Raw genomic sequence first — 24,739 nt, forward strand, 5'->3', positions numbered from 1 at the left:
ACCGGAAGCCCGACGGGGACCGTTTATGGTAAGGACCTTCAAATGGACAGTTCTTCTGGGTCCGGATGGTGATCTCTGCCTGGAATCAGAATCGTGGTGCCCAGAGCCTCTTGTAAGAGTAGAGTGAGTGGGGTTCCTTAGTCAGGGTCTTCCGGGTGGCGTTTATTATTTGGTCTAAAATGTCAATGGCATAAATCACGCGAATTCATGAACGTTGCTCATTCGGAAGCCTTTCCAAGATGCATTTCGTCCTTGCGTGACCTCCACTTAGACATTCACCAAATCCTGTTCATCGTTCTTGGAGAAACCGCCAGCGGCTTGCTTCCTCTCGGAGGTGCCGGTCTTTACTTTTCTTGTTTGCAAAAGCCTTTCTGGATTCGAGTTTAAGGCGAAACCACCCCACATTCGTAATTTTTCTACACCGACTTCCTTTTCTTTTCAGTTAAGCTCCTAAATTTCCAGCTCTTAAGTAGACGTTCCCACTAATGCATTTACGTAGGCCCACCGTCCTTTTTTTTTTTTTTTTTAGATTCCCCACACCAGTACCCTTGCGGCAAAATAGCACCGAACTGGGAGTTAGAAAACCTGGGTTCTAGTCCCGACTGCCACTAACTAGCGGTATGACATTGTAGAAGTATTTTTGACCCCTCTGCATGCATTCCAGTTTCCTTTGCTGTAAAACGAGGGTCTTGTAGTATATAACAACCAAGTTTCCTTCCAGTTTTGACGTTTGGTTTATTGCCTCCAATGTGTCTTTCTAATTCCTGCCTCTATTACATACCTGGACTTAGGTTAATATCTTGTAGGGTCTTTCCTCTTACTCCTTGAATCAATGCCCTTGTAAAATCTGTTTTCAGATTAACTTAAAAATAATTTCCCAAGGAAGTCTTTGCTCCCTGCACACTTTTTACTTCTTAGATTAGGGGTACATACTTAAAAAAGATTTTAAACGTGCAGTTCTTGAAGTGTTTAATGTATGAATGAATTTCTAAATCTTAATGTGTTTATTTCTTTGAAATTAAGTCAGCATTTCTTTTGATCTTTACTTGAATAAATTTTTTAAGGTAACTTGCTAACTATGTTTAACATGCGCGTGCACACACACACACATACACACCTCAGAATCATCTGTATATAAACAAGATAATGACTTGTGAATATTTTTAACTTAGAAGTAATTAATCCTTAAAGCATATAAACTATCACTAAAGAAACCCATGATATAATGTAGTTTAAAATAGCTGGTGACAAAGTATATACATCACCTCATTTTTTTTCTTTATAGCCTTGTGGAAGGAAGGACAGACATTAAAACAATTTTTTCTTTTCTTTTTACAGAGATTAGAAAAAAATGAGGCTCATAGGAAAGAAGTGATTTACTCAATCAAGATAACAACGCTGTCTGCTAAATGTCAGAGCAGGTATCTACCCAAGATTCTTTTGTTGTCTAGTCAGGTACTTTGTTCACTATACTGCACCTTTTTCATTTCTTTCTTTTGAAAACAAATATTCAGGGTTGGGACGGTAGGGCACACCTGTAATCCTGGTGGCTCAGGAAGCTGAGGCAAGAGGATTGCAAGTTCAAGGTTGGCTTCAGCAAGGCCCTAAACAACTTAGTGAGACCATCTCTCAAAATGAAAAAATAGAGCGGGATATGGCTCAGTAGAAAGTACCCCTGGGTTCAATTCTCAGTACCAAAACAAAACAAACAAAAACTCTATTTGTTGTTTCAGGAACATAAAATACATATGGGGAAGATTGGTTAAAATGTAACATTTGTAACATTTAATTTTTACTTTACTGTCCAGTTATGTAACAAAACTCACTTGCTCAGGCCCCAGTTTCTTTGATCATATCTTGTAACTATTAATCATTTCTGAAGAATTTTAAAGAGTATATAGTAGAAAATATATGTAAAGAATAAATGGGGCTGGGGTTGTGGCTTGGCAATAGAGTGCTTGCCTAGCATGTGTGAGGCACTGGGTTTGATCCTCAGCAACACATAAATAAATAAATAAATAAAATGAAGGTATTGTGTCTATCTACAACTAAAAATATTTTTTAAAAGAATTTAATTTCTATGAAAATGTTTTGTAATTATATTTTATTGTAATTCTGTAATTAATCTATAAGCATATTGTAAAAATACCATATTGTATGAGAAACAGTTTAAAATTTTTTATAATTTTTTGATTTTTGAGATAGGGTTTCACTATGTTGCTGAGGTTGGCCTCAAACTTGTGATCTTTTTGCCTCACCTGCAGAGTAGCTGGTGTTATAGGCCTGTGGCACTACGCCTAGCTAAGAGTATTTTAAGGCAATGTAAAAGTTGAGAATTTTGTTCAAGATAGCTTTATAAATTATATAGTTACGGTAAACACATTGAAATGTTTCTTTTTTTTTTTTTTAAGTACTGGGAATTGAACCCAGGGCCTTTCTGGGCAAGCACTTTATCACTGAGCCATATCCTTGGCCCCTTTTTTTAAAAATTTTTTTTAGTTGTTGATAGACTTTTATTTTTATTTATTTGTATGCCATGCTGAGAATTGAATTCAGTGCCTCACACATGCCAGGCACATGCGCTACTGCTGAGCCACAACAGCCCCAGCCCCTCTCTGGCCCTTTTTTAAGATTTTATTTTGAGACTGGATCTCCGTAAGTTGGCCAGAACTTGTTGGCCTCAAACTTGCAATCCTCTTGCCTCAGCCTCCTGAGAAGCTGGTATTACAAGCATGTTCCACTCCGCCTGGGTTTTCTTTTACTTTTTTTTTTTTCTTTTTCTTTTTGTGATGTTGAAGAATAATGTTTAATGATATAAAACACTATTTACAATATGTTCTTTAGGGAAAAATTATACACATAGTATGACTTCATTTTTTTCTAAGCAAAGTAGATATAAGCATAAAGAAAAGGTCTGAAGGGGCTGGGGATGTGGCTCAAGCGGTAGCGCGCTTGCCTGGCATGCGTGCGGCCCGGGTTCGATCCTCAGCACCACATACCAACAAAGATGTTGTGTCCGCCGAGAACTAAAAAATAAATATTAAAGAAAGGGTCTGAAAAGATACATATTATTATTATTTTACTTTTTAGTTGTAGATGGACACAATTAGAGATTATAGGTGGATGAGAATATAAAAGCTTGGTAGATAGGAGTGGGGAGATTTTCTGAGTGTAAGAGATGAAATGAGAGCTTATATAGGATATGTTAGCACATTGTACTAGCTAATGGGGAGTCATCAGAGGGTGTTTAGCAGAAGTAATTGACTTCAGATATACAGTTTAGAAAAATCCCTTCTCTTGACTTGACTGAGCTCCTTCAGGGCAGGAACCCAGTTTTACTCACTGTTGTACTCTAATACCCTTGTACAGTGCTTGACGTGTTGTAGATCTTCAATTAATATATTTGCTATCTTGATATAAATGTTAATCCAAACATTATTTTTAAGTCTTTCTTTTTAGGAAAAACATGAATCAGAAGCTACTAAAGTTGGAGAACTTGCTACATTTTCTTCAGACCTATAAATCTCACACCGTTTGTAGGCAGCTGCACAGCCTGGGTCAAAGAAGAACATTAGTACAGTGGAGGCATGGATTTTCATCTGCTTACCCAGTGTGGACAGCTCAGATGTGCGCCTGGCCATGGCAAACAGATGTGCTCATTGGGGCTGCTTTATCGAAATACAGGCTTCTAGTAACAAAGGAGGTAGTTACAGATTTTTATCTCTTATAATATTATTTAGCCTGATATTAAAATGCTTCGAAAGAGGAGTAGAAATTCATTTTTTTTTTTTATTAAAGAGAGAGTGAGAGAGGAGAGAGAGAGAGAGAGAGAGAGAGAGAGAGAATTTTTAATATTTATTTTTTAGTTCTCGGCAGACACAACATCTTTGTTGGTATGTGGTGCTGAGGATCGAACCCGGGCCGCACGCATGCCAGGCGAGCGCGCTACCGCTTGAGCCACATCCCCAGCCCAGAAATTCATTTTTAGTATTTTGTCATTTGTAGAATCTTTGTTACTTAATGCTGTACTCTAGGCTAGAGATCTTGGTGAGGAAGGGAAGTTCTGGTTTGTTGTTTGGTAATGCTGGTGAATTTGATGACCTAGAGATCATTATAAAACAATGAATAAAGGATGCAGGATTTTTAAATTTTAGCTTAAGGTTTAACTACTTATGGAAGTGTTTATTGGTAGAAATAGTAGTCGTGATCATGGTAGGTATTCCAGAATAAATCTGAATTGTCACTTAAATTTTTTTCTTCTTATTTGTCTATTTTTTTAAAAAATAGGAAAAGAGACCAAGGAAATCTCAATTGTCTTCAACAAAAACTAAAAAGGAGGTAGAAGTATGGATTGGAATGACTGTTGAGGAACTAGCCAGAGCGCTGGAAAAAGACATAGGTGAGCAGATAAGTTTACAAGGAAAAATATGGGGATGTGGAAAACGTGGAATTTTACAAATGAGATTAAGGCAGTCAGGGATAAAAACTAGACTGAAGAAGATAAGTCGTTCCAATATTTTTCATTTTAGGTTACAAATTTTAGTAGTATTTTCACTCTTTGTTAAATGTAGTTCTCTATGCATTTGTTTTTTTTGTTGTTGTTGTTGTTGTTTTTAGTATTTTTCGTTATATATGGACACAATACCTTTATTTATTTTTATATGTGGTGCTGAGAATCAAACCCAGTGGCTCACTCATATGTGCTAGGCAAGTGTTCTACCACTGAGTTACAACTCCAGCCCTATGCTTTTGCTTTTAATAAAAGTGGGATATATTTTCTTATCTGAATTATTTTTTCCTTTTTAGCAACTTTGTGGGTTGTTAGAATAAGTCCAAAGAATGCTTTTGCACTAAGGGGTATACTTACACTTTTATTTTTCCCCTTTGTTACAATAATTTTCTTTCTTTTTTTTTTTTTTTGTTGTTATTGTTGTTGTTGTGTTGTATTGGGGATCAAACCCAAGGCCTTGTGCCCAGTCCCTTCTATAATTTTCAGATTTCCTTTTTTCATTCATTTTAACAATATCTGTAAGCCCAGAGAAAAATATTTATAGTAATCACTACAACTTTTGTTCTGCTGTGCTGGGAATTGAACCCAAGGCCTTGAACATGCTTAAAGATAAAATAGTATGTTGATAATCATACGCATTTAATATAGGAGAGAAAGGATTATTGCTTAATACCAGGTACCTTTCAAAAGTGCAGGATAACTTATTGGAATTCTGTAGTAATTGGATTATTAGGTATTTTTAGCATTATTAAAAACAGCATTGCCCCCATTCATGCCTGTAATCCCAGCAACTCTGGAATCCAAGGCAGGATAGTGAGATCCTGTCTCAAAATAAGAAACAAGCTGGGTGTGGTACTACATACCTGTAATCCCAGCAGGGCTGGGTAGGAGGTCCCAGGAGGCTGTGGTAGGAGGATCACAATTTCAAAGCCAGCCTCAGAAACTTAGCAAGGCTCTGTCTCAAAATAAAAACTAAAAAGGGTTGGGGATGTGGCTCAGGGCTAGAGCATCTTCTCAGTTCAGTTCCTAGTATTGCAAAAACTAGTTTTTGAGCCCAAATTGGGACTAGCTAAATTAAAAAGAATTATTGAGCTAGTTCTTACATATAATAATTTTTTAAAATAAAATCATAAAAAGAAAATATTAAAAGCTCATCAAAGCCAAGCACAGTGGTGCATACCTGTAATCCTAGTGACTCAGGAGGCTGAGGCAGAAGTATCATAAATTCAAGGCTAGCTGGAGCAATTTAGCAAGACCCTGTTTCAAAATAAAATAAAAGGGCCTGGGTATGTAGCTAGTGTCAAAGAATTCCTGAGTTCAATCCCCAGTACTGCAAACAAAACAAAGTTCAACAAAACTCTTTACTTCTTAACTACTTAAATGCTTTTTATTACTAACCATTTTAATTACTTTGAGGTTTTTTATTCTTATCTGTATAATAGAAATACTATATAACAGTGTGCTGTTTTGCTCTTTTCTTATCTCTGCATTCATTGACTTCATGTTGGTAGCTTGAAATCAAACTTGACTGGAGTATTTCCATTACAGAAATTGGGAAATATTACAAAACAGGGATTTTTATTTTATTTTTTATTTTGTGGTTCTGGGGATTGAACCCAGGGCCTTGTGCATGCAAGGCAAGGATTCTATGAACTCAGTTATATCCCCAGCCTGGGATTTTTATTTTTGAGAGCTTCATTATTAAACATTTATTAGCACACCATGAAATTGGATGTTTTTTAGTGTACTGCTCTTACTTGAAGATGTTTTTCTATCATATCTCCTAAGTATGTTAATGGGTGACTGAAAGTCTTTAAAGATAAAAATATTTTTTTCATCATCATCACAAATACATGACTTATTATCCACAGGGAAATATGATTGAGTTTAAAACAAAGCACATTAAATAAAATGAGTAAGAGAATAAGTAAATATTTTTCCTCTATTTCAAGACTTTTTGTATTGGAGATTAAACTGAGGGGCACTTTACCTCTGAGCTACATTCCTAGTCTATTTATTTATTTATTTATTTATTTATTTATTTATTCAGATAGAGTCTCACTACGTTGCTAAGGGTCTCGCTGAGTTGCTGAGGCTGGCCTCAAACTTGTAATTTTCCTGTTTCAGCCTCCCAAGTCACTGAGATTATAGCCATGTGCCACCATGTCCGGCTATTTCATGACTTTTTGGAAACCCTAAATAGATACATAAACAAGTAAATAAATCATGGGTACATATGTTCAGAGATGAGTGTGTGTCTGTATATCTGTATGTACATACAGGCAATGCTCATTTTTTCATAGATTCTGTATTTACAGATTTGCCTACTTGCTAATATTTATTTGTAGTTTTGCAGTTATCCTGGACATGCTCAGTGCTGTGAAAAATTTGGGTTGCTCCATGCATATGTTCCCAGTTGAGATTGAACAAGGCGATTCTCTGCCTTCTTGTTTCACCTGTCATACTGTAAACTTTAAAAAACTGGCCCATTTAATATCATGTTTCTGAATTCTTGTGCTTTTTGTGGATGATATTGCTTTTTAAAATGGCCCCTTACTATTGTGATGAGGTGCTATCCAGTGTTCCTAAAACAAGAAAATTGTGATATGTATTATGTAGGAAATATATGTCTAACACAAGCTTGTTTAGGTGTCAGGTGTAATGTTATTAGCTGTGAGTTCAATGTTAATTGACAATATGTATTTTTAAAGTATCTTTAGATAGAAACACATAAAACAAGATTATGTATTAATCTGTTGATGAAATGTTGCAACTGGAGGCTTGAAGGAGCCTAACCCTGCATTTCCTCTAAGAGCAGTGTGGTTCAATATTTGTTAATTCAGTATTCATGGCAGCTCTGTAGAGTATAACTATTGTAAATAACAAGAAATGACTCTGTATATACACATATGCATGACATATGAGCATACAAGTTTTCAAAGAAATAGGCTGATCAACCACACAATGCTAAATATATACAACATACAACTTAACATTTTATTGATGTTTCAGATGGTTCAGAAGGTACACAAATATTTATGAATATATAGAATTGTCAGTTAATATGAGTGTATCATTTTAAGGAATTAATTTTTTTCAACTTGTGATTTTTTAACATTAGAGAAAGTTTATATACTTGTATATCCCATTTATACACCCCATTGATGTACTGTTTATGTAGACTTTAGTAATAGAGGTCACTTTCTTAAGCATTTAATGCATGATCCTAAAAGGTTTTGTCTTATTCTGACCAGATTATGTATATGAAGCTTTATTGAATACTGCAATTGACATAGATTCACTAGAAGTACACTCACAGTTAGATGAAATCTGGATCAAAGAAGTAATAAAGAAGGCAGGGATGAAGTTGAAATGGAGCAAATTAAAACAGGACAAAGTCAGAGAAAATAAAGATGCTGTAAGAAGGTAAATATTACCTATATGTTGGGGGAGGGAGACCATTTAGTGGGAAGATTTGCCTTAAAACTCCTTTTGTAATTAAAATGATATGTGAGTGCAGGGTCAACTTTTTTTCAAAGTGATTAAAGCATCAGAAAGTATATTCAGGTTATTATAAAACTCTAAAGGTTATTTTTTATAGAATGTTGAATATATATATTAACCAGAATTTTAAACTTTGATTCATATCTGCCCATTGTTATGAAGATGCTAAGTATAGGTAGAAAGTCATTAAATATTCTGTTATAGTAGTTATATGTAGAGAAGAGTTGTGTCTAATTAAACTTGGGTTTTATAGTTAATGATAGCTTGCAGAGATAACGGCAAACCAATTCACAGGTTATAAAATGTTTCAGATATTTAAGCAATGAAACTCCTTTGCTGTTAATTGTAGGCCCCAAGCAGATCCAGCTTTATTAACCCCAAGGTCCCCTGTTGTTACTATAATGGGCCATGTCGATCATGGGAAAACAACGTTACTTGACAAACTTCGAAAAACTCAAGTGGCAGCAATGGAAGCTGGAGGCATCACTCAGCACATTGGTGCCTTTCTGGGTATGAACACAGATTACCTTACAATGTGCTTGGGAACCCCACTTACTATTTTTAAATCAAATGTTATGATAAAAAAAAATGTTATTGTAAAAAGGAAGCCATTGGATTAATGAAATGTACAGCAAGTGGTTAAAAGTTATTTTGTATTTTCTATAAGAAATTTATGTTACTGTTTTTTCTTGGTCATTCTTAGTTTGGCTTAATGAGCCTAAAATTTTTACTCAATTAATCAATTATGCTTATATAATCTCCTATGCTAGATTGTGATAATGTTGCTCATGATAATTAATAACTACTGCTTAGTGAGCACTTAACATGTGCCCAGCACTGTGCATTTTATATGCTTCATCTCTTTTATCTTCACAACAACATCATTAGGTAGGTATTAATATTCCTACTTACAGCTGAGGAGGTTGATAATCTTCAGGTTAAGTAACTTTCCCAAAGTACATAGTTAGTAAGCAGCAAAGATGAGATTTAAATTCAAGGATCCTGAGCTACTGACTGTGCCTTTCTCTGGCTCAAGGCCATTGTTCAGATGTGGTTTGCTAATGTAGGGGATGACTGACTTGTTACAACTATTGGTCTGTTCTAACTTCAGAATGGATGTCAGTTGGTACATTTATGAAAGTTACTATATTTTAGAAATATGAATTTGAAATTGTTATATGAAAAGAAAACCCTAAAGGTCTCACTAGTATTTTGTAAATTTTCATTGTGAAATTTTAATCTGTGTTGTTCTGATTAAGATTAGTGGAAGGAATGCAATTATTTTAAAGAACTGTTGATTGTATTCAATAATGTCATGTACATTCCGTATATATGTTAAGGAAGTACATATTTGAATCCTTGGATTTCTGTTTCCACAGTCTCTCTTCCCTCTGGGGAAAAAATAACCTTTCTTGATACTCCGGGACATGCTGCCTTCTCAGCAATGAGAGCCAGAGGTGCTCAGGTCACTGATATTGTTGTGTTGGTCGTAGCTGCAGATGATGGGGTGATGAAACAGACTATAGAATCTATTCAGCATGCTAAAGATGCTCAAGGTATTGTGTGTCTGACTTATATGTATCAGGAAGGAAGTTGCTTATTATTTATTTATTTTAAAAAATTTATTTAAAATTTATTTTAAACTCCTCCATAAAGTTGCAGTTCTGGAGCCATTTACATGTAGCTTTAATCATCACTGCAGCCCCAGGATTGATATACTTGTTTTACAGATAAGCTTCAAAGATAGTTTAATTATTTTCCCACTGATATATAACTAAAAGGGAAGGTGTCAGCAGGAGTTGACTTGGGACTTGTGATCACAAGATAATCTTACTTCCACTTTAAAAAAAATTAAAAAACCTTTTTATTATAGAGAATTTATATAGATGCAACATTAAGAATAGGATAATGAATCCTATTAACCTTTTATTCAGATTTATTAGGAGTTGCCAAGAGGTGATATTTCATTATTCCTTGTTCATTTACCTAGAATTCTTAAGAGAAACTTTCTCTTCATTTCCTTTATTTTTTTTTAATTTGTTCTTTTTAGATGTTCATGACAGTAGAGTGTATTTTGACATATTAGACATACATGGATTTTCATCTGCTTTAATAAGTTCTTATTTAATCAAAGGAATAAAATTGTAGGCTTTGGAAAAATCATCTGGTCATTTTCTCCCTTATTTCTCTCTCTTTATTTTTTAGTTTGAGACAGGATCTCCCTAAGTTGCTTAGAGCCTGGCTAAGTTGCTGAGGCTGGGCTTGAACTTGTGATCCTCCTGCCTCAGCCTCCCAAGTTACTGGGAATAGAGGCATTTGCTACCACATCCAGCATCTTCTCCCTTCTTTCTTCTTTTTTTAATATTTATTTATTTATTTTTAGTTGTAGCTGGACACAATATCTTTATTTATTTATTTTTATGTGGTGCTGAGGATTGAACCCAGGGCCTCGAACATGCTAGGCGAGTGCTCTACCGCTGAGCCACAACCCCAGCCCACAGTGTCTTTATTTTATTTATTTATTTTTATGTGGTACTGAAGATTGAACCCAGGACCTTGCATGTGCTAGGCTCTACTGCTGAACCACAACCCCAGACTCCTCATTTAAAAATTATAATAAATGGAGCATGCCTGTAATCCCAATGACTCAGAAGGCTGAGGCAGAAGGATTGCAAATCTAAGGCCAGCCTCAGCAGCATAGCAAGACCCTGTCCCAAAATAAAAAGAGGTGGAAATGTAGCTGAGGGGTAAAGTGTCCCTAGGTTCTGTCTCCAATATTGGGGAAAAATTATAATAATAAATACTGCACATATGCACACACATGTATTCTATACATTCATTCTTTTTAAATTTTTAAAAAATATTTTTAGTTGTAGATGGATGCAATTCCTTTATTTTATTTATTTTTATGTGGTGCTGAGGTGTCAGGGATTGAACCCAATGCTTCACATATGCTAGGCAAGAACTCTACCACTGAGCCACAGTTCCAGCTCTATAGGTTTCTTCTTCTTCTTTTTTTTTTTTTTAATATTTATTTTTTAGGTATAGGTTCACACAATACCTTTATTTTTTTATGTGGTGCTGAGGATCGAACACAGTGCCTCACGCATGATAGGCAAGCACTCTATCTCTGATCCACAACCCCAGCCCTGCATTCATTCTTATTGTACTTACCCCCAATGAGAAAACATGAAGTGTTGTATCCCCCCAGGTTTGTTGGCAAGAAATAAAAAAGGTTGAGAATTACTGATCTAGGTTGAGTCTTTCATCTTATAATGCGAAAACTGAAACCCAGACAGGAAGGAGCCAGAACTCTTCCCAATTATATACAATTACATAGCTAATGTGCAACTTGTTTGAATTTGGGATCTGACTCTTCTAGCTTCCAGTATTATTCTCTTTCCTTCTCTTTTTGTAGTACCGAGGAGTGAACCCAGGAGTGCTCTCCCACTGAGCTACGTTTCTAGTCCTTTTAATTTATTTTATTTTATTCCAGATACTTATTTTTTATTTTGAAACAGTGTCTTGCTAAGTTTCTAAGGCTGTCCTTGAACTGACAATCCTCCTATCTCAGTCACTCAAGTAGCTGGGATTACAGGCCCTCTTTTCTTTTAAATTCCTCAAAACTGTCTTTACATATTTTTTTAGTTGTCAATGGACCTTTATTTTTTATTTATTTATATGTGGTGCTGAGAATCGAACCCAGTGCCTCACACATGCTTGGCAAGCGCTCTACCACTGATCTATAACCCCAGCTCATAATAACTGTCTTTGTATGTTGATCTTAACAATTCTAGGCAATACATGGCAAAAAGAAGAGGGGTATAAATTTGCCAGGGATCCCATAATAAAGCAGTTGGTTGAGATAGAATCAATTCATCTTGTTATGCTTTTTGCATTTATTCTTTTGATCCTTGTTAAGTTCAAGTTTGCCTATATAGAATATGCACTTTTTCACAATAGTAGGTTATAGATTGAGAAACTTTTTGTGGTTTTTTTTTTTTTTTTTTTTGGTTTCTGTTCCTTTGACCCTGAGAAAATGGTGGAGATAGTAAAACTCAACTAGAATTATCTCCTAGATTTTTGTGTGATATCTCTAATAAAAGGATATGTTTAGTAATGATGAACAAATTATAAGATTTTTTAAGTGTATGCTTATTGAATTGAGAGTCCACTATGTGTTGGTCGCTAGAGTATGTATATAAATAAAGAGTTGTTCTAAATCCTAAAAGAAAATTTGCAATAATGATACTTAGATTCAGCTGAAGGTGGGATCTTAGGTTTTAACAATGAATAAAGGCTTTCAACAGGGAACTGCACCCAGCAGATGAATGATTAGAAGCAGCTGGAGAACCAACAGGCTGAAGCAATTTGATGCAGAGAATCAAAGTGCAGCACTTAATCATTGTCTCCTACAGGAAAACTGGAGAAAAATATCTCTTGAAAAGAAATAGTAGTAAAGCATGGACTGGAATCGTATCTCAGTGATGCTTGTCTGGCATGCACGATGAGGCCCTGGGTTACATTACTAGCACTGCAAGAGAATTTTTTTTTTCTTGGTAGAACTGGGGGTTGAGCCCAGGGTCTCCATCACTGAGCTACATCCCCACCCCTTTGTATCTTTTATTTTGAGCCAGGGTGTCACCACTGAGTTGCCCAGGCTGGCTTTGAATTTGCAGTCCTCCTGCCTCATCTTCTCAAGTGGCTGAGATTATAAGCCGAGTGTGGTGGCACATGCCTCTAATCCCAGTGGCTCCAGAGGCTGAGGCAGGATCATAAGTTCAAAGCCAGCAAAAATGAAGTGCTAAACAACACAGTGAGACCCTGTCTCTAAATAAAATACAAAATAGGACTGTGGATGTGGCTAAGTGGTTGAGTGCCCCTGAGTTTAATCCCTGGTACTAAAAAGAAGAAGAGGAGGCAAGTGATCTGATGGTATTAACCTAGACTTGTGATTTTTTTTTCCCCTAAAAATTATCATCTGTGTAGTTACTGATCTCACTTTCAGATTTAAGGATAGATCTCCACTTCCCAAATATTGTTTTTAAAATTTTTTCTCATGTCAGGTGTCTGCTCTTAATTCAGAATTTACTTATAATTACAGTTTTAATATCTCACATCTGGATTCATTCTTTTTTTTTTTTTTTAAGAGAGAGAGAGAGAGAATTTTTCTTTAATATTTATTTTTTAGTTTTCGGCGGACCCAACATCTTTGTATGTGGTGCTGAGGATCGAACCCGGGCCGCACGCATGCCAGGCGAGCGCAATACCGCTTGAGCCACATCCCCAGCCCTGGATTCATTCTTTATGTGTAGAGAGTACAGAGTGGTGGTGTGAGTCTAAAGTGGATCTTTTAAGCCTTTCAATAAATAAGTACATCCACTGAGTAAAAAAAAGCTAGAACAGGTTGGTGTCTCACTGTGAATACAGAATTAAAGATACTCTCATTTACATTCTTCTTAATCTCCTTTAGTTCCTATTGTCCTTGCAATAAACAAATGTGACAAAGCTGAGGCTGATCCTGAAAAAGTGAAAAAAGAGTTGCTGGCTTATGATGTGGTGTGTGAAGATTATGGAGGAGATGTTCAAGCAGTGCATGTCTCTGCGCTCACGGTAAATATGGGTACCTCAGAGACAGATGTGTGTGGATGAGAGTGCATAGCTGGATGGTTGCAGAGTATGGCTTAAAGCCTGAGAGTATTCAGTGCTTTTTCTTTTCATTTATTTAATAATGCTAAGTAATGTTTGATTCACTTACTTTACAGGATTCTTGAGTGGATCAGATGAAACAATATATATTCAGGCTTATTTAATTAGATAAAACTTGAAATGTAAAGTAGCATCATTAGAAGTTAGTGAGAGGAAGAAAGCAATTGTAGAGGCAGATGGAGGAGAAAGAATGAATAAGCATGCATTTATGAAAGATTATTAGCAAGAACCACCAGTGACCAACCTATTAAACAAGAAAGTCAATTGTTCCTTGCAAGATCTGTCCCTGGGTCAGGATTTCTTTCTAATTCTTCCTTCCTTTCTTCTAAAAAATAGGTAATTCTTACTTTAAATACTTAAAGAAAAAGATCAAGGATAATTTGGTTTTCTGACCCTAGTATTTATATTTACAGATAGTAATTCTTAATATATATTAACCTTTGTTGTTGTTGTTAAAGGGCGATAATCTGATGGCTTTGGCAGAAGCAACAACTGCTCTTGCAGAAATGTTAGAATTGAAAGCAGATCCCACTGGTCCAGTGGAAGGAACAGTAATTGAGTCTTTCACAGACAAAGGAAGAGGGTAGGACTATGCTATGATGCTTTCCTTTGATAATTTTGTTTCATGATTTTGTGACTTGATTATATGACTACATATTTTTATTGTGTATTATTTTTAGTTCATGAACAATATTTTCAAAGCATTTGTTTTGAAAAGTATTTATTGTACTAGCACACAGAACACAAAAATGCAGTTATTGTCAATAGACCGTAGCAACTATCTGTATGCACCTAGACTAGGCTTGACCTAAATTAAAATAAAATAGCAATTCTAAATTCTTGATGAAATTACCCATTAATATAATATATAGAGGGCTGGGATTGTGGCTTAGTGGTAGAGCGCTTGCCTAGTACCGGCGGGACCCGGGTTCAATCCTCAGCACCACATAAAAATAAAGGCATTGTGTTGTGCCCATCTACGCCTAAAAAATAAATGTTAAAAAATAAAAAATAATATATAGGAAGGTGTTTAAAATGGTGTTCTCTTCTTGAATTTCCCTATTAGCAAGAAAGATTTTTTCATTGTTTTGTATGCTGTACCAACTGTGAGCAATCTCTTAGCTGACATGGACAGTGGCATAAAAAGTATATTAGGATGGTGTCAAAACACTCTGCTTTCTGCTTCCTCCCTTACCATAACTTTATAAGGAAAAAAAATTCATTTTAGTAAGAAATATATTATTAAATTTACTGCATTAAACTGGGTATGATGGAGCATGCCTGTAATCCTAGTGGCTCAGGAGGCTGAGGCAGGAGGATTGTGAATTAAAAACCAGCCTTAGCAAGTTAGCGAGGCCCTAAGCAACATAGTGAGACCCTGTCTCAAAATAAAATATAAAAAGGGCTGAGGTTGTGGCTCAGAAGCTGAGCACCCCTGGTTTCAATTCCTGGTACAAAAAGGACTAGGAATGTAGCTAAGTAGTAAAGCACTGCCGGGTGCAATCCACTGTCCTGCCAAAAGGAAAAAAAACATTATAGCATATTATCCTTTTTTTTTTTTTTTGTAGCAGAGTTTGAGCCCAGGAGTACTTTATTGTTGAGCTACATCCCCAGCGTTCAATAGTATTAAATATATTTCATTGTTGTGCAGTAGATTTCTAGAACTTCCTCATCTTGCAAAACTAAGACTATATACCCACTAAACACTAATTTCTCTTCCCTCCTTTCTCCAGTCCTTGGCAACCATGTTTCTACTCTATTTTTATAATTTATATATTTTATAAGTGAAATCATACAGGATTTAAAAAAATATTATTATTATTTAATATTTATTTTTCTGTCCCAGGTGGACACAATATCTTTATTTATTTCTATGTCATGCTGAGGATTGAACCCAGTGCCCCACGCATGCCAGGCCAGCACGCTACCACTTGAGCCACATCCCCAGCCCAAATTATTTGTTTTAATTAGTTATATATGACAGTAGAATATATTTATGCACTTTGATATCATACGTAAATGGAATATAATTTCTCATTTTTCTGAGTGTACATGTTGCAGAATCATATTGGTCATGCAGTCACATATATAGATACAGTAGTAATGTTTGTTTCATTCTACTATCTTTCCTATCCCCACATCCCCTTCCTTCCCCATCCGATCACTTCCCTCTACCTAATCTAAGGTAATGCTATCCCTCTCTAGTGCCCCCTGCCTTATTGTGAATTAACATCCACATATTTGTGATTTTATTTTTCCCTGTTATAGAGATTGAACTCAGGGGCTCATGCATACTAGACATGTGTTCTACCACTGAGCTATATCCTCAGCTCCCACTTACTTTTATTTTATTTAGCATAATGTCCCTAAGGTCCATCCATGTTGAAAAGGATGCATGATATTCTTTTGTGTGTATGTACCACATTCTCCTTGGACAGCTTATCCATTCTTCTGTTGATGGATGTTTGGGTTGCTTTTACTTTCTGGCTATTGGGAGTATATATATATATATATATATATATATTTTTTTTTTTTTTTTAACTAGGCTCTAGGCTTTAAGAATACTAGGCAGCTCAGGATTTATGTCTGTGTGTGTGTGTGTGTGTGAGAGAGAGAGAGAGAGAGAGAGAGAGAGAGAGAGAGAGAGAGAGATATTGAGGATTGAACCCAGGTCCCTGTGCATGCTAGGCATATGCTCTACCACTAGGCTACATCCTTAGCCCTTTTTGTTTTGAGATAGGGTCTCTTCAGGTTTCCCAGGCTGGGCTCAAACTTGTTATCTCCCTGCTTCAGACTCCCAAGTAGCTGGGATTACAGGTATAAACCATCATGCCCAGCTTCAAAAAAATGTATTTATAGTATCAAAAATCGGTAGTTGAGAAGAGAATTAATGCATAGGTTTATATATATTTAAACTGCATATAGACATTTTTGCTATAGTTAAGAAAGTATAATTATATCTTTATTATGGCATTAAATAAATATGTATATATATATATTCATTTTAGTCCTGTTACTACAGCTATCATTCAAAGAGGAACTTTGAGAAAAGGCTCAATTCTGGTTGCTGGAAAGAGTTGGGCAAAAGTACGCTTAATGTTTGATGAAAATGGAAAAATAATCAATGAAGCTTATCCCAGCATGCCAGTGGGAATTATAGGCTGGAAGGACCTTCCTTCTGCAGGAGATGAAATTCTTGAAGTAGAATCTGAGGTATTTCAAGTTTAATTCCTGCATATTAGAAATGATAGAATGATTTTATTTTTAAAAAATTTTCCTTTTTATTGGTACATTATAATTATACATAATAGTGGGACTTGTTACATATTCATAAGTACACATAAGTGATATTAATTATTTTAAATATCAAGTTTGTACTGTTATATCAAGTGATTGATGTTAACAAATAATTCTCGTTTGTACATGGCCTTGAGGGAGTTAGTTGTGTCATTTTTAGAATTTGACTTTAGCATTTTTTTAAAATGGAAATTATTATTTTTTTAATACCTTGTTTTATTTATTTATGTTTATGTGGTGCTAAGGATTGAACCCAGGGCCTCACATGCTCTAGGCAAGCGCTCTGTCACTGAGCCACAACCCTTTTAGCATTATTTTTAAATTTTGAGATAAAATTTTAAAATTAAATTGTAATTTAATTAAATTATAATTTTATAATTTAAAATTTTTAATTATATAAGAAGCTCCCCAATTAAACTTTATAAGTTTCTTGAAACTTATAAAAGTGGTTTCAGACTAATTAATTGCATAGTGGGGGAAAATAAAAGCCTTTCACCTAGCATATATCAGTGTCTGTTTTATTAAATAATGCCAGTATTTCTCCTATAAAGGCAAGGGCACGTGAAGTTATTAACTGGAGGAAGTTTGAACAAGAACAGGAGAAAAATAAAGACGATCTGAAAATACTGGAAGAAAAACGAAAGGAACACCAAGAAGCACATCGGAAAACCCGTGAGAAATATGGCACTTTGCACTGGAAGAAGAGATCATTTATGAAGTACCTAGAAAGAAAAGAACAAAGACCCTTAAAGCCAAAAGAGAAAATAGAAAGAGATTCAAATGTACTACCTCTAATTATTAAAGGTATCTTTTTGAAGATTTTACTTTACAACTCACCTTTTGAATACATGTATATTTTTATTCTTTGTTCTTCTCAAATTTAGTAGTCCAAACTCCTAAACTCAAAAAGGAGTTTGGACTCAAAAATTTGAGTGAAAATTAATGCAGTATTTTGAGAGACATTTTTCTAAGTCAACATATTTTTTGCTAATTTAGTTGTAAGTGAACATTTGGCTCATTATACTTTATATAAATTCTTTAAAATTTTTTTCCCTTTTTAAATTTTCTTTTTGTTAATGCCTAATTCTTGACATTAACAATTTTAAACTTTTGCTGTATTTAGGTGATGTTGATGGTTCTGTTGAGGCCATTTTAAACATTATGGATACCTATGATGCTTCACATGAATGTCAACTAGATTTAGTACATTATGGAGTAGGTGATATTAGTGAAAATGATGTTAACTTGGCTGAAACATTTGACGGTAAGGTTTCTACTTCCTATTTGTCTGTGTTCCCTCAATCACATTGTGATTATTTAATTCTGTCTTGTTTGGCTTGACATACCTAATATTCCCATTATCATCACCCTTTCCACTATAGGATCAGATATCACTTCTATTAATGAAAAGGTCTTTTTCAGTAATGCTAACCAAAGTATTTGTTAGGCACTGACTAGCTGAGCACTATTTTTTCTGTGTAAGGTATACAGTGTAAGAATTTTTTTTTTTTAGCCTTTATTTATTTTTATGTGGTGCTGAGGATTGAACCCAGTGCCTCACACATGCCAGGCATGCGCTTTACCACTGAGCTACAATCCTAGCCCACAGATTTCTTAATGTTAAAACTTTCAGGGTGATTGGGTTTTTTCTTTTAAGCTTTTTTTTTTTTTCTCATTCATCCTATTCAAGGTGTTTTTCCTTGCTTCTTTTCTTTTCGTATCAGGGATTAAACTAGGCGTGCCAAACCACTGAGCCACATCCCTGGCTCTTTTTTATTTTTTGAGGCAGGGTCGGATCTTGCTAAGTTGCTTAGGGCTTTGCTAAGTTGCTGAGGCTGGCCTCAAAGTTGCAGTCCCCCTGCCATACCCTCCTGAGTTGCTTGGATTATAGGTGTGTGCCACCTTTGTTTCTTTTTCTTCCAAAGTATTTGCAGTTAAATATTATTATTCTTTGGTAAAATGGTCAATTTTTGAATTTTTCCAATTAAGTAACTATTTTTGAACAACTTTTGGCCAAATGGATACCTAAATATAAACCACAAAACTTTTAGACAATAGAATTACAATTGTATGGACACCTTTATTTTATTTATTTATTTTTATGTGGTACTGAGAATTGAACCCACTGCCTATACATGTAAGGCAAGTGCTCCACCACTGAGCTACAACCCCAACCCAGGATTACAATTTAATAGTGGAATTATCGTTAAAATAAAACAATAATTTAGCCTTGATCATTTTTTGTTTTATTTCTCTGGTATAAAACCAAAACTTTGTTTAGCATACTGCCTTGCACATTATAGACACTTAAGAAATTATATTTCTTAAATTAATAATTTAATATCATGAAGAAATTTTCCTGACTAAACAATTTATAAAATTCAGTGATTTGAAAATTTACTAGTTTTTGTGGGATAAAAACCCCACAATTTTTCATTTCCCCAATTGCTATTGCCATTTAACTTATTTAAAATAAAATTTGAGTTCTGCTTGAAAGACAAATGATAATACTTGTGTTACTTTATTATTTCTCTTTTCCAGGTGTTATATTTGGTTTTAATGTGAATGTAAGCAATATTATCCAGCAGTCAGCTGCAAAAAAGGGAGTAAAAATTAAACTTCACAAAATCATTTATCGTCTTATTGAAGATTTGCAGGAGGAACTGAGCAGCAGAATGCCCTGTACTGTAGAGGAACACCTAATAGGTGAGTGTTCACTGAATGTTTCTTTTATTTTATTGTGGAACTGGGGTTTGAATCCAGAGGCACTTTACCACTGAGTTATATCCGTGGCCCTTTTTATTTTTTATTTTGAGACGGGGTCTCCTAAGTTGCTTAGGGCTTCTCTAAATTATTAAGGCTAGCCTTGAACTTGTGAGCCTCCTGACTCAGCTTCCCTGGTCACTGGGATTACAGGTGTACGCCACCATGCCTGGCCTGAATGTTATTTTTTTATTTTTTAGTTGTCAGTGGATCTTTATTTTAGTTATTTATACGTGGTGCTAGGAATTGAACCCAGTGCCTTACACATGCTAAGCAAGCGCTCCACCACTGAGCCACAGTGCCAGCCCCCTGAATGTTATTTTTAAGTATTCATATCTTAGGTGTTGTAAACAGCCCCTGAAAGCAAAGTTGAAGAGAAATATATTCACTTTTCCAATAAATATCTATTGTTTTAGAAAAACTGATGACCATATGATGAAAATTCCTGGTAACCTCATATGCATTATGTGTCCTATAAGACACATTGTGCTTCATTTAAGCCCCGAAAATACAAAGGCAAATAAGGCATTAAGAACTTGCCCTCAAATGTAGACATGAACAATTAATGATAGTACAAATTTGACTAGGATCAGCAACATAAAGATTAACACTGTCACTGGGTACAGTGGCACATGCCTGTCATCCCATGGGTTTGGGAGGCTGAGTCAAGAGGATCACAAGTTCAAGACTAGCCTCAGCAATTTAGCAAGACTGTCTCAAAATTTTTAAAAAGTCTGGGAATGTAGCTAAATGGTTAAACACTCCTGGATTCAATCCCTGGTTTTATATATATACACACACACACACACACACACACAAATATATACATATATACATACATATATACATATGGTACCATATATACATACACACACATATATACATACACACATACACACACACACATACTCACATACACACACATATATAAAATTAACAGTGTTTTGGAAGGTGCCACTGGGACTGGCAAAGAAATTATACCATAGGAAAACTTACTTTATATTTAAATGTTAAATATTGTTAAGTATTGTCTAGCATATCCTTTAGCCAGATTTAAAGGCTGAATTTGTATTGTACCCACTTGCCTCTAAATGTGTACATTTGCTAAATAAGTACAAGGATATTCTTATAAAACTAACAATGATCAAACAGTATTCTCTAATTCAGTCCAAATTTAAATTTTGTCTATTGTCCTCACAGTGTACTTTTTTTTTTTTTTTTTGGTGTTGGGGATTGAACCCAGGGCCTTGTGCACGCAAGGCAAGCACTGTACCAACTGGTCTATATCCCCAGGCCCCTCACAGTGTACTTTGTAATGCATGTGCTTTCCCTCCTTCCAGGATCTTGGGTTGTTATTTCATTGTCCTATTTCTTTTCTTTCTTTTTTTTTTTTTTAAATATTTTTAAGTTGTAGATGGACACAATACCTTTATTTTATTTTTATGTGATGCTGAGGATGGAACCCAGTGCCTCATACGTGCAAGGTGTGCGCTCTACTACTGAGCCACAACCCCAGCCCCTCCTATTTCTTTTTAGGCTCATTTAATCTGGAATAATTCTACAATCTTTCTTGACCTTGACATTTTTAAAGTGTATGTAAGCAACTGTAGAACATACCTTAATTTTTAATGTCTAATGTTTCCTCGTGATGAGATTGGATTTTACATTTTGGTTCATACAAAGTTAGTTTATGCATTTCTGACCTGCTAAATATGATCATGCAGATATTTGTATGTTCTTGTACTAGTAGCAATTTGGAAAAACAGTCATATTATGAGGGTTTTTACTAGTCAAATCCCACTAGTCAAGTAACACCCTAAAAAACTGGTAATTATAGTAAGTTATTGGAACTTAATTTTCATTGAGAGGAAAAATATTTACAGAATTAGTATTTATAAGTGGATCTGAAAACATTTAAGTGACTTAAAAATAGATCAGGTAATGATAGGTGATCTACTCTAGAAAATAGGTTTTCATAGAGCAGTGGCAATACTCAAGGATTTTCATGTTTATTTTTTGCAGTACAGAGTCTCTCATGCTAGGCCAGTGCTTTCCACCAAGCTACATCCCCAGCCCTTTTTTAAAAAATGTAATTTTTAAAAATTTATATATGACAGCAGAATGCTTTATAATTCTTATTACATATATAGAGCATAATTTTTCATATCTCTGGTTTTATACATAGTATATTCATACCAAATCATGTCTTCATACATGTACTTTGGATACTAGCCCTTTTTGAGATGAGTTTCACTAAATTGCCCAGTCTAGTCTTGAACTTGGATACCCTACCTCCTACCTCAGTGCCCCAAGTTCATCTGTTATTTCTAATTATTGGACAGGGAAATAAAGTTGGTGGAAATAAACCAGGACTTCTTTCTATGCACAAGTTCATTTTTTAAATTAATTTTTTATTTATACATGACAATGGAATGCATTACCATTCTTATTACACATATAGAGCACAGTTTTTCATATCTCTGGTTGTATACAAAGTATATTCACACCAATTCATGTCTCTATACATGTACTTTGGATAATAATGTCCATCACATTCCACCATCATTTCTAACCCCATGCCCCCTCCTTTCCCCTCCCACCCCGCCCTATCTAGAGTTTGTCTATTCCTCCCACGCTCCCCCTCCCTACCCCACTATGAATCAGCCTCCTTATATCAGAGAAAACATTTGGCATTTGTTTTTTTGGGATTGGCTAACTTCACTTTGCATTATCTTCTCTAACTCCATCCATTTACCTGCAAATGCCATGATTTTATTTTCTTTTATTGCTGAGTAATATTCCATTGTGTATATATGCCACATTTTTTTAATCCATTCATCTATTGAAGGGCATCTAGCTTGGTTCTATTGTGAATTGTGCTGCTATAAACATTGATGTGGCTGTGTCCCTGTAGTGTGCTGTTAAATCCTTTGCATATAGACCAAGGAGAGGGATAGTTTGGTCAAATGGTGCTTCCATTCCCAATTTTCCAAGAAATCTCCATGGTGCTTTCCATATTGGCTGCACCAATTTGCAGAGTCTCTCTTCCCACCAGCAATGTATGAGTGTACCTTTTTCCCCACATCCTCAGTGGAGTGAAGTGAATGAAATCTTAAGAGTAGTTTTGATTTGCATTTCTCTAATTGGTAATGATGATGGACATTTTTTCATGTATCTGTTGACTGATTATACATCATCTTCTAAGAAGTGTCTGTTCAGGTCCTTGGCCCATTTATTGATTGGGTTTTTTGTGTTTTTTTGTGCTTAACTTTTTGAGAGTTTAGAGCTCTACCTGATGTGTGAGGGGTAAAGATTTGCTCACAAGATGTAAGCTCTTTCTTCACCTCACAGATTGTTTCTTTTGCTGAGAAGAAACTTTGGGTACATCCCATTTATTGATTCTTGATTTTAATTCTTGCACCAAAGGAGTCTTATTCAGGAAATTGGGGCCTAATCCCACATGATTAGGGCCTACTTTTCCTTCTGTTAAACACAGGGTCTGTGGTTTTATCCCTAGGTCCCATTTTTTTTTTTTTTTTTTTTTTTGGTGGTGGTTGTTGCTATTTCCTATTTTAATAACATACATTAAAATTCACTAGTAAATATTTCCTTTTGGTGGTCTACCTTGTTGCATTTCAAAACTTTCTCTTATACCACTGATATTGGAATCACTAGAGAGCTTGCTACATATTCAGAAAACCCAGTTCCATCCCAGAACTAATAAATACGATTTTGCATTTTAGTAAATCTGACTCATGGTAGTAGAGTTAAAATTTGAGAATTCCTTTTTTTAAATTAATTTTTTAAAATTTATATTATCATGGAATACATTACAATTCTTATTACACATATAGAACACAATCTTTTTTTAATACTATAGAATAGGAGGTATTATTTTTCAGATCATTAACATCATTTTCTTCCTAAAGGTGAGGCTTCTATACTAGCTACCTTCTCTGTAACAGAAGGAAAGAAGAAAATTCCTGTGGCTGGCTGCAGAGTTCAAAAAGGACAGTTAGAAAAACAAAAAAAATTTAAATTAATCCGCAAGGGACAGGTTATTTGGAAAGGTAAGCAACATCAAAACTACCATTTATCCAGGCCCCAAACCTGATTGCATAACCATCTAAAATCCATTGATCTTTTCCCACCATAACGCTGTTTTAGCATTCTTAACTTCTCCATGGCAATGAGTTCCCTTCCTGTTAATTTTTACAATTCCTCTAGATTGTTAGTTCCTCAGACTTGATTTTAACTACTTTTGTTTTTGGAGACTTGAGTCTGAGCCTATTTTTCAGGCTGGCCTTGAACTTGAGAAACTGTCACCTCAGCCTCCCAAGTAGCTGGCATTATAGGCATATACTTTTGCATGCAGCAATTTCCCAAGCTTTTAAAAACTGGCTTCACTTTCATCCTACACTTACACATTCCACTCCTCTATTCCCATCTTTCTGAACTTGACCTACTGTCTACAGTGTTCATCAGTCCTGGGTATAATCCCATCCTTTGCCGTCTTTAAGTGGGAGATTTTTGGGCTTTCCTGGCATAAAATCCCATTTAATGACAGGACTAGTTTCAAAGAATTCCAGTGAGAATTTTCATTTTAATACCAAACTACATAGCATTTAGTACTTGAGGCTGGTCTCAAAATTAAAATCATTCTGCCTAGCCTTCCAAACTGCTGGGATTATGGGTGTGCACCTCATGTCTGCCTTAGTACTTTGTTAAATATACTCACCTTAAATTTCCTTTTTAAGGCTCATTGACCTCGTTGAAACACCATAAAGATGACATCTCAGTCATCAAAACTGGAATGGATTGTGGTCTCAGTTTAGATGAAGAAAAAGTGGAATTCCAAGTGGGAGATGAAATTGTTTGTTATGAAGAAAAGGAAGTTTCAGCAAAGACTTCTTGGGACCCAGGATTTTAACTATATTAAAAATGTCAATGATGAAA

The 24,739-nt window shown here is 35.2% G+C and overlaps 1 protein-coding gene across 7 annotated transcripts; it reads left to right on the forward strand.

Annotated features, from left to right (window-relative positions):
- MTIF2 (mitochondrial translational initiation factor 2) lies at positions 1-24,739 on the forward strand. 7 transcript variants are annotated; one of them, XM_081265256.1, is made up of 15 exons: positions 1-112; positions 1,339-1,421; positions 3,541-3,703; positions 4,288-4,399; positions 7,765-7,936; positions 8,364-8,524; positions 9,394-9,570; positions 13,488-13,627; positions 14,182-14,306; positions 16,732-16,936; positions 17,572-17,824; positions 18,144-18,284; positions 19,562-19,726; positions 23,713-23,853; positions 24,541-24,739. In XM_081265256.1, exons 1-15 carry the CDS (start codon positions 26-28, stop codon positions 24,711-24,713), a joined length of 2,298 nt encoding a protein of 765 aa, XP_081121382.1. In that variant the 5' UTR covers positions 1-25; the 3' UTR covers positions 24,714-24,739. The 7 variants fall into 7 exon arrangements, with proteins under 7 accessions (XP_081121382.1, XP_081121381.1, XP_081121379.1 ...); XM_081265255.1 differs by having other exon boundaries at positions 39-123; positions 1,339-1,455; positions 3,447-3,703; XM_081265253.1 differs by having other exon boundaries at positions 40-123; positions 3,447-3,703.

The sequence above is a fragment of the Spermophilus citellus genome (assembly GCF_964194105.1).
Source record: "Spermophilus citellus genome assembly, chromosome: 13".
Taxonomy (NCBI): Eukaryota; Metazoa; Chordata; class Mammalia; order Rodentia; family Sciuridae; genus Spermophilus; species Spermophilus citellus.

Bases quoted from the DNA above. Each gene is read 5' to 3' on its own strand.
- MTIF2 (XM_081265256.1), top strand. From the start codon at position 26: ATGGTAAGGACCTTCAAATGGACAGTTCTTCTGGGTCCGGATGGTGAT. The intron at 17,825-18,143 runs GTATCTTTTTGA...TGCTGTATTTAG, and splicing joins ACTACCTCTAATTATTAAAG to GTGATGTTGATGGTTCTGTT. The intron at 23,854-24,540 runs GTAAGCAACATC...TTCCTTTTTAAG, and splicing joins GGGACAGGTTATTTGGAAAG to GCTCATTGACCTCGTTGAAA.